General features: G+C 38.4%; 1 protein-coding gene and 1 long non-coding RNA gene across 3 annotated transcripts in view; one reads left to right on the forward strand and one right to left on the reverse strand.

The window, feature by feature from the left end:
* Positions 1-1,780, reverse strand: part of TMEM170B (transmembrane protein 170B) — a 45,422-nt gene extending 43,642 nt beyond the window's left edge. Inside the window, exons 1-2 of the mRNA XM_031946848.1 lie at positions 1,716-1,780; positions 909-1,503 (exon numbers count right to left, since the gene is read on the reverse strand). Of these exons, the coding sequence (XP_031802708.1) occupies positions 909-1,263 (355 nt within the window). The 5' untranslated portion in view covers positions 1,264-1,503; positions 1,716-1,780. The remainder of the gene's footprint in view (positions 1-908; positions 1,504-1,715) is intronic.
* Positions 1,781-1,812: 32 nt separating this feature from the next.
* Positions 1,813-6,717, forward strand: LOC100922015. Of its 2 annotated transcripts, none has more exons than XR_004231020.1 (3): positions 1,813-2,025; positions 2,287-2,372; positions 5,096-6,717. It is a non-coding gene; the product is annotated as an uncharacterized LOC100922015 (long non-coding RNA). The 2 variants fall into 2 exon arrangements; XR_004231021.1 differs by lacking the exon at positions 5,096-6,717 and adding an exon at positions 2,742-3,663.
* The last annotated feature ends 4,104 nt before the right edge of the window (positions 6,718-10,821 follow it).

The following is a 10,821-nucleotide window of genomic DNA, read 5'->3' on the forward strand; positions in this document are numbered from 1 at the left end:
AAAAAAAATATCTGATCCCTTTTTAAAAATCTTTCCTATACCCCAAATGACCAATGACCAAGAAAGGATCTCTGGGAAAAACAAAAAAAAAACAAAAATCTACTTACTTTGAACTTCTGTCATTAATCATAATTCCTACATACAGCAAAAACTCTCAGGAGTAATAGACACCAAACACTCTTAAGATACCTCAAAGAGGTGAGTAAGTAGGACTGCGGGAGATAATAGTAAGACTCTCCAAGGGAAAGACCAAATAGAATAATACATCTAGATGGAAATGAAGAAAGTGCTAAACTTAGGTGTCAGAAAGCCAAGAGTTCAAATCCTGCCTCAGATAGTTACCAGTTTTGTGACCCTCACTTAACGTCTATTTGTCAAATATTTTTCAATTCTAAAATAAGAATAATAAGAGAACTTACTTCTCAGACTGATCAAATAAGATGATGAATACAAAGCACCCCAAACTTAGAGTTATCCTTATATTACTTATTATAATTATTCTCCAAGAACGGAAATCTTTCACGAAACTGGGGAGAAGGAGGTGAGAGATGAGGGGTGGGAGTGGGTATCCCCTTTTACCCTAAGAAGTTCTGCTTCTTTTTTGTTTCAGGGAAGCCCACGGCAGTCTGTTTGTTGAAGTCTGTGGACCTCTCTCTGAAAGCTTTTACAGACACAAAATGAAACACAAAGGAATTCTATCGTGAAGAGGAATTTTTAAAAGGTCATTTAAGAGGGCAGGGGAGGACCCCCAGCCCTAAGGGAAAACGGCAAACGGGGTGAGGGAGATGGGTCACCAGCCAGCCAAGAGGCGGGACATGAGTGCCTTGGGCCGTCCCCACCCTCTGGATTGGCCCAGCCCGACTCCCCCGGGGGCAGGCGGTCTGGGGGGCAGGGGTCGCTGACTTTACCCGTGAGGTTCCTCAGCACCGTCCCATGGGCCCAGAGACTCAGGACTTGCTGCACCGACAGGTTGATCATGGAATTATCTGCCCCCTCCGCCTTCATCTTCCCCGGGGGGCGCCCGCCGCTCTCTCCGCGGCTCCGGGGCGGCGGGGGCTGCGAGGCTCGGGGATCAGCGGCTGGGGGTCGGCTCCTCCAGGCCGCCGCCACCGCCGCGGGGGCCGGGGGCGGGGCGCCGCGGGGGCCGCTGCTGCTGCTGCCGGGGCGGTAACTGCTGCCGCTGCTGCTGCTGCTGCGGAGGGGCCGCCGGGGGGGGCTGCTCAGCGCGTCTCCAAGGCAGCCCCCTCCCCGCCGGGGAGACATTGAGGACAGCGGGTGGGCCGGGGGAGGGAAGGGGCCCCCGCGCGCAGGCCCTGGAGGACCGGGGAGAGGCCAAGAGGCCGCCGCTGCTCTTCAGAGGCAGCGCCGCGCCGCGGGGCCCTGCGGAACGAGGAGGCCGGACTCGGACCGGGGAGCTCGGGGTGACAGGCAGCAAGCAGGTGCGGTGGCCGCCAGGATCCCGCGCATCGCCGTGGTAACTAGAAGACGACGTGGAGGAGGAGGCTAGAAGAGGAGGAGGAGGCAAAGCAGAAGGTGGACCTGGTGGCCGCGGCGGCGGCGGCGGCACCTGCCACCCGCCCTGCCCGCCCGCCGGCCCTTGACACTCGAGGAACCGCCCCCTCCACCCTGGGCCGGCGACAGCCCCCTGCCGCCCCACCCCCCCTCTCGCACGCGCCCGCGCGTAAGGATTTCTCGCGCCGCCAACCCCGCCTTACTCAAGCCGTTGCGCATGCTCATTCAGTTCTCACCCACGGCTCGCTCGCCTTTCTCTGAAGCGAGCGCCACGGAGCGTGTGTGTGGAGGTAGGCGGGATGGGGGGGCGGGGCCAACGTCACCAGCGCCACCGGCTCGATCTCAGCCCTGATTGGGAGTTGAAAGCAAACTCCGCCTCCCCGCCCCACACACATACACACACACACCCTGAGCCTTTGACACTTGTCCCTCCTCCTTCGCAGGAAGCAGGTGGTGGGGGTGGGAATGGCCGCGGAGTGGGGAAGCAGTGGGAAGCGGCAGCCGAGGTTTGGGGTGAGCGAACTCCCATTTTGAAGAAGCTTGTTCAGCCCAGAGCCTCTTGAAAATGTATTAGGGTTTCAGTTGCACTGCCCAAAAAAGGTGTTTGTAAAGATTGTCCCGTAACGTTCTTTGGGGGAGGGGAGGCGGGAGGGAAATGCAGACACTCGGAGCCGCGGAGGGCCTTTGTCCACCCCGCCGTCTGTGGGAGGGTGAGGTGTCGGTGCGCGTTTCATAGGAATCCTTACCTGAAAGGAGTATATTTTTATACTAAAGGAGCAGCAGAAACGTTTAGCCAAGACCTCTTTTCCTTAACCGGGAAAATTGAATTGGAAGATCTTGTTCCGTTCTACGTATGAAGGGTAAGACTTTGAGTTAGGGAAAAGCCTTAGATGTGTACTCAGAGGACCTAGATGCAAACTGTACTCGTGTGACCCCGCAAGTCTGGGGGCCACAGTTTCCTCATCAGCTATTAAGGAGCTTCTCTAGCCTTAAATCCTATGATTCTCAGATGATTTGGTGATGTAATGGAAAGCAGAGAAAAAAAAACTAGCATGGACAGCCCCTCCCCCCCATTTGCCAACATCCCTGGGGTGCTATTCGCGCCTGTGGGGGCCTGCCCCGGCGCTGGCTGCCCTTTAGGATCTCCCGGTAGGCATGATCCTCTCCTGCTTGTCTTGGTATCAGTGCCGCAGCCTGCAACAATAGCAGAGTCTCTTACCTCCCAACAGATTCTGACTGTATCCTCTGCTGCTGCATCTCTTCCTCTAGTCCCAGAGAAAGCATAATTTGCTCTTTCTAGCGACCCTGTCCTCTTCCAACCTACATTTACATTGCATCCTTTGGACGATGTTTTGCTACATAGGAAAAATCCCAAGATTTGGAGCCAGAACACATTTACTAGTTTGGTGAAATTACTTTTATCACTTTGGCTTTATTTTCTTCATTTCTAATTTTTTTTTCCAAATTAAAGTAAGTTTTACTAATATGCAAACTTCTGGAGTTTTTGTTCATTTTAGAAGGGAATTACAGAGTCTTAAGCAATAGTAACAGAGAATAAAATACCTTTAAGAAGAGTTTGACAAACCTGCCCCCAATTTGACTCTCTTGTTATTTTCTCCCATACCACTTTCAGGTCAAGCTAGAATCACTTAATTATTAGGAAGGTCAGGTTAGTATTCCAGGATTGATTTTTCATAACTGGAATAAGAGGGTAAATCATGAGGACAGAATGGAGTGCCAGTCGCACTTGTATACTACATAATATGCTGACACATAAAAGTGCACTTTTGTAGGTCAGTGTACCTGGGGCTAAGTCCAAGGTACCACACACCACACACACAAGGAAGCACTGGTGAGATTTATTTTAAATAGTCATTAACAATTTCAAACAATAATTAAAACACAATGATTCAACAGAAAACCTGGAATTTTCTAATTTTCTAACTGTTCAATTATGTACATGACCTTGGTTTCCCTGCTCCCCTACCAAACAAAGCAAATTAATCAAATGGAGTAAAATTTCATAAAATACTTACTTGCAACCATAACATATACTTTTATACAGAGGGCTTTTAGCATATTCTTATTTTACATGAGACAACTCAAAAAATATAAAGTAATTTTTTTACATATTTAACTTTTTTTTCTTCCTAATAGCATCATTGACCAAATATATTTTTTGTCCCATTTTTAAAAACCATTTCCAGTGATTCCTTTTTCTTTCAGGTTGGATACGACAATGAATGGATTTTGTTATGTATCTAACATAAGTAACCAGCATTTTAAATATGTATATTAATATTATTTGCTGTAGTTTTCCAAAGATACATGAGTATATAATATATTTGAGAATTTGCTTACAAGTAACTATCATTACTTTTGAAGTAAGAGGCTTCTACTCTTACCAATGTAACAGTCTGATGAATTCAAGTATCAATTGCAAGTGATGAAATAATGTCTTCTCACTTCAATTCTGCAATGAAATCTGCATATATTCCATTGCCATGTCTTCACTGCAAGATGGGAAACAATTGCTTGCATCAAATTTCATAGAAAAGGAAAACAGCTAGATGATCTGATTTTTTTTTTAGAAAATTAAAAAAAGAAATTACTATTTTATTACTTTCTTTTTGATGAGGCTTTTAAAATTCCCTTCATGTTGTCAGGAATCATGAATCTGAGAAAACAAAATACAACTTAAATTCCAAAAAATATTAATTTCTTCATCTGTCACATTATGGGGTTGGACTACATGACATTCTAAAGTCACTTCCATTTCTAAATCTAGGATCCTAGAAGTCTTTCATTCATGTTCTATCCTTTCTGGTATTCATGGAAATCTAATTTTCTCCTGAAGGGAATTCATCATTTTGACACCCTGACCAAGGCAATATGAAGGAGAGGGAAGGAACAGCAGTTATTTATAAAGTACCAGCTCTGTGCCAGGCACTATGTTAAGAGCTTTACAATATGATCTCATTTGATCATGACATAGGAGCAAGAGTACTCCCTCTAGCTACAGAGTAACCGAATTCAAATCACACCCCTGATGCTATTCTGGACTGTATCCAAATGAATTGAACTAGGTTGTCTCTGAGGTTCTTTTCAACTCCAGTTCTATGCTCCTGTGCTTATTCTCTCAGTTCCCCAAAACATCATCCCTCTTCCTTCTGATCAGACGTTCCTTCTCACAATCATTCAGAAATTGCCTCTCTTTTTTCCTAAAAATTTCTTGCATCTTACCTAGATACTTCTTCATTATTATCTTTACCCCAGCCCTGGTTTCCTAGTTCACCCCCCTCCACACACACACACATACAGTCACATAAACAAATTATACTTTCATTTCCCCCACCGTTATTACATCGAAATTTGCTTTACAGGTTACCCAACTTGCAACATTCTTTGATTCTCAAAAGAGTAATTAGATGTTACCTTAGTGCCCAACAGGTAGGAATATAATGATATAATATATTTTCATTTGTAAGTCTTTCTCAATTTGATTTTTTTACTTTTAATTGTCGTGTTCTAACCACTGGACCATAGAAACTATGATTTTATTCACTATTATGCTTTCTCATAGGTGCATGGAAGTTAAAGAAAGAGGGTATCTCAGAAATCATTGAATGTCTAAAATTACAGATGAAGAAACTTAAGGACAGAGCAGATGAAGTGACTTATCCAAGACAGCAGTATTTGAATTTGTATGTGTTTGTATAACTTTTTTGGCTTACATTTAACACTGAACATCAGATATCCTCTTAGACATTAGCCCATAATCAAGTGTATGGAACATTACATTTACACACATCATTCATCTTCTCTCCTATTTCTAATGTGTTTATCATACTTCCACACTTCACTCTGTTGATCAAAATAGATGTTAGGGAAGTGAAGAAACCCAGATTGTATCAATACAGCAAAATGTCACAATATTTTTGTTAGAAAACAGCAGTTTAAGCAGACATATCTCTTATGAACTGATAACTTAAATTTTGTAGTGGCTATTCCCTAAAAAAAAGAATGATTGGAAATAATTCTATGTAGGGGTTGCTTGATGATCTAGCCTCAAAGAAACTAAATTTAATAACACTAGATCTGGAGTTTGCAGAGAAGAGTTCAAATGTCAGTTCTGCTATTTACTTTGGGACTCAGTTTCCCTCATTTGTACAATAAGCTAATCAAATCAGATGAACTTTAAGTTCCCTCCCATCTCTAAAATCTCATGTGATCAAACTGAAATGTTTGCAAAGGGATCTTAGAGATATTTAGTCTTAATTCCCTTGTTTTACAAAAGAAGGAACCAGAATCCTATAGATGTGAAATAAATGACTTATGTGAGTTCATTCAAATAATTGTAAAACTAGGACATGAAACTCTGTTAACTCAACTCCTATTGCAGAGTTTTCTACCATATCTCTCATTGTCCTATTACCATCTTCTTCAGATCTTGGAGGGAAAGGAAAGGAGACTAGAAAGCTAGCTCAGCTTGGCTGATTGTTGTGAGTCTCATGTAAATCTATGTTCATGTATCTATTTGGATTTTGGTCTCAACTTGTGATTACTGATTTGGAAAATTTTGAGAAATTCCTTTCACCTCCAACCTCCTCACCTCCCCTTCATAGATGGATACTTCCTCTAATTGATAATCTTTAAAAGACTTTCCTAGAGCAGTCAATGGTCAAATCCTTTGCTTGGGTATTTACCTAGGGTCTAATAGCTAAAATTTGTCAGAAAGAGAAAAAATCTTCCTACCTCCAAGACAAGCCTTTTACAATTACTCCATGGTGCCTTTATATCCATATGATTAATGATTTTATAGCACTGTATCAATAAATTAAGAAGCATCCCAAGTTCCTCTGTGTGACAGATAGTATTCTAGGCAGTGGGGATATAGATGATCCTGGCTGAAAATTTTACATTCTATAGGAGTTGAGGTAGGGAAGAGAAACAATGCAAAGGTTCTCAGTCAATAAATACAGGATATACATAAAATAAATACAAACTGATCTGGGGTAGAAGACACTAAGAACTCAGGATTACATATAGTACAGAAAACCCAGCAAGATTTTCTGACAGATTTCATTTGCTTTCTCATTTATGTCAAGGATTATTTTTTTTAGCAGTTTGTTTGAAATTTTCATTATAGCTCATTCTCATTCAAAACACATAGTCTAGAGGGTGTACTTGTGTACTTAAAAAAACCCAAAACAGCAAGATTTTACTTGCTTCACACTTTTAAAATTGTTCACAAGTATTTTTAAAAAACACTAAGAAATAGCACTTAAATCTTAAAATCTGAACGTGAAAGAAGATATCAGAACAATAAATGCTTTCTGGCAACTCATCATTTCTCTCTAGAAATAAGACAGTCCTATATTTAATAAATGCATTAATGGCATTTTATTTATGTCTAGAAATCTTTTAACATAACCATTTTAAAGACAACATCATGAAAAACTATCTCATCTCAAGTTAATTATAATTGTCCTCAAAAGCAAGGATTATGAGATGCCAAAAAAAATCCTTTCATTGGATTAGAAATTGTCAGAGGTCAAAGAAATCTTAGACATCATTTAGTCCAACTCCCTAATTATATTGATTGAGAAAATGAGAGAAGCACAAGAAAGTAAAATGAGTTGCTCTGGACTTCAAATCTACATCTCGGTATCCCTTCTTAAAATCTATCCCTATAAATGAAAACCTTGGAATTTCTTTCTTTGGAATAGTACAGATCCTTTCAATGTAGGTGGCTTTGACATATTCATGTGAGGAAGTAACTGAGAGACCAAGTGATTTCTCTAGGATTGTTTCAGCCCTGTGATCTCATATATTATCTAGCCAATAATATACAACCCCTTCCAAATATACTTGCATGTAAGTGGAAAAACACATATTATTAAGTATTATTCTTGCTAATTTACTACAATAAGCTCACTAGAAAAGCTTTTAAAACTAATTAATGCACAGAGAACACTATGCTATCAAAACAAGCATAATTTTCAAATCTATTTCCTACTCTATCCATTCTTTTCAAGGGTGCACTGTATAAACATGGCATCTCTCATTATATTTTATTTGTCTCTGCATCATAAACTACTCACAAGGATGGCTCCAACCCTAAAGGATGCATTTATTAATCCAACATCTGCCAAACTTATTTTACCATCTTCTTTATTCCATATAAGCCAATATGTTAACATATTTTATATAGTGTATATATATATATATATATATTTAATACTTTGAGATTTCAATGAATGCCATTAATAGAATTTTAGTAATAAAAGGGATAGAAAGCTGATTTTACTGATGGAAGACCCGGGGCTATGAAAACTTAATTGATTTTCTCAAAGTCATGAAAGCAGTATTAGAGCCAGATCTACATTTACCAAATTTAAATTAGGAGTTGACAGCATCAAAGATTTAATTACGAGTTCCCTTAAAAAGCTAAAGCATTTAAGGCATTTAGTATAAATTTCTCTTTGGCTAACACATCCTAGCATATTTATAGAATTTAAATGTCAGTCTTACTCTCCCCTTCCCTTGAATGGTGAGTGCCTCAACTGTCCCACTAATTTCAGGCAAATCCTGGTCAAACTTCTTTTTACTCCCAATCTCATATTCCTCTCTTGCAGTCTGCATCATAGAAGTCTTAAAGTCTCTGTAAGTCTCAGTTTTTTTAAATGAGACATTCCGGGTCTTTAGCTTCACATAAAGTAATGTGACAGCATCAGAATAGAGTGTGTCCCACCATTCTAAAAGTGTGAAAGAAAATACTGTACATGCCTGCTAAGAATGTTGTATAAGAGGCTGTTGCTCTGGTGTGAATTAGATGCAAGGGCCTTTGAGGTCCCTTTCATTTTGGTGATGCTAATGGCTTCAATATTTTAGCATTATCATCAATGAAAACATCCCTCTTTCAGTGAAGATAGTTTCACATCTTCACCTGTGTAATTCTTGCCCATCTTTTCCAATAAATTCCAGATAGATTATCTACCCAGTTCCTTGGAGACCTTCCTCTTATTCTCTTAATGAATTTCATGAATATTAGAGCATCATTCATCTGTCCACTTATTTATAATCTTTTGCTCTTCTTACATACTTAGCCCAACTCCTTTTCCAGTCATGACAATCTATTTTGTGAAATTTATTGAATGCAAGTCATCATTGTTAATATATTACAACCTGTTTATGGCCATCATATATATTTTCCTTTGCCTTTTGAGTTATTTACACTTTTTAATTATACTGAGATCCTGGTATTTTAAACTTTATAATCACATAACATTACTGGAAGAATATTGGTCTTTAAAAAAGGGTAACCCTTTGTGGTTCCATGTAGCATGTGTGATTAGAACAATGTCATTTATCAACAAGAACATCTAGAGAACCTGACTATAGTATCTAACAGAAATATTCATGTATATTAGGGATTAACAGTCTATACTTTAGTTTCCTCATGAAAAATTGCCATAATGTTTTATTATCTACCTTATAGACTTATCTTGAAGAATATATTTTATAAACCCCCAAAATGCTATGGAAATATGAATTGTTGTTGGAAATGTATTCATTCCAACTTTTAAACAACTAACTTAAAATGTTTTCATGGTTTACCTCCCTTATATAAATTGAAGACTACATGGATGGACTTACATAATCAGTAGTGCTAGAATACTCTGGCATTGTAAATCTATGGCCTGAGGGGAAAAAAAGAATTTGAATAAGTCTTCTTTTCCAAAGAAAGAAGAGAAGTTGAGGGAGAAGGAACTATGTGCAGTATGGAAGTAGTCTTCACCTATTTGGAAAGAGGAAGAAAATTAAAAGTATTTCTAAAAGAAAAAGGCCAATATTATAACTTGTCACATTCAACATGCTAAAAATAATACTTAATGAAAGAGACTCTTGTGGAAGCAAACATCCAAGTATAGAACTCAACTTCTTAATATTATTCTCCTGTCTTTAAAAACTTCAAGATAAAAAAAAAAAAAAACTTCATTTACCAATTCCTGTTTTTTTGTTTTTGCCATCACACAGGTACATAATTTTTAAAAAATCCACAAAAACAAATGTTATGCCAGCTGTTTCTCTAGAATAAAAACAAATTCAAGTAGGACAAATGTTAGAAATAGAAGAAAAATCTCACAAGTACCTTTCATTCCTATAGAGATCTTAAATATATATATATATATATATATATACATGCATACATATATATATATATTTTTAAGCATATTCCTCAATCAAGAGATTACAGTGAAGTAAAGAGAGAAAATAAAATTTCATTTTACTGAAAATATACTTTCTACAAAGAAATTTTATAAGAGTGAGATTATGAGAATTTGTATTCTTTGAGTAAAGAGAAAATGGAAATTGCTTAAAATAGTTACAAAAGAAAAGATAATCTTTTTTGATTGCTAATGATAGAGATTTAATAATTTGAAAATTCTCAGGTAAAAAAATTTGCAAAATTTCCATCTTCCTAGTAGGTAACAAGTTACCAAGTTGAAAGATCAATCATGAATGAGTTAGTGATTTCCTTTCCAGGCTAGATGAAATGTTGGTTTCAGATAGAAAAGAGGGGAATTGCTTACAGATCTACAAATGTGTTCCATCTTTATCTTATTCCTTTTGTTATGTTGACATATCCTTATTGTAGGAATTGAAGTTTCATGTAGGCATATTTGTGATTTATTGGACTTCTATCTCCTGTATCTTCAATCATAATACTACTTCCTCCATAAATATCTGCACACAAAATAGGCATCTCCCCACCTCTGAATTCTACACAATCTTGTTTAGTTCAAAACTAAATAAGGAATTCTGATTGATTTGAATTTAGGTATTATCAGTGAGGATGGAAAAAATGATATGATGTCTCTAATAAAAGAAATTAAATTAGCTACTGGGCCATATGTATAAAATTTAAAAGAAATATGACAGGTGGCAAAGTGAGAAAATTTAAATATTCTGTCTTTTGTTGTTAATTATTTTATTTGGTTTTCATGCAGTCTTTGGAATTTAGGGGTAGGAAGCTGAAAATTGGGAAGGGGGATTATGCATCTATATCTATAGAGTTTGGCATAGTGCCATGCATAATTTCTGATAATAATAATCTGCTTAAAACTACTGCTTGGGTTCTCTGAATCCATTAGTATGATGCAGGAGCTGTTATTAACATCATCTAAGAGTCCATTTGCTCATGGTACTATTACAAATTAATTAAAACAAATACTGATAAACTAATAGAATTCTAAAATTAGAAAGTAACTTAGAAGACTATCTTGGATAAGCAGAGCCAAGATG

This window comes from Sarcophilus harrisii, chromosome 1, assembly GCF_902635505.1.
Source record: "Sarcophilus harrisii chromosome 1, mSarHar1.11, whole genome shotgun sequence".
Classification (NCBI taxonomy): domain Eukaryota; kingdom Metazoa; phylum Chordata; class Mammalia; order Dasyuromorphia; family Dasyuridae; genus Sarcophilus; species Sarcophilus harrisii.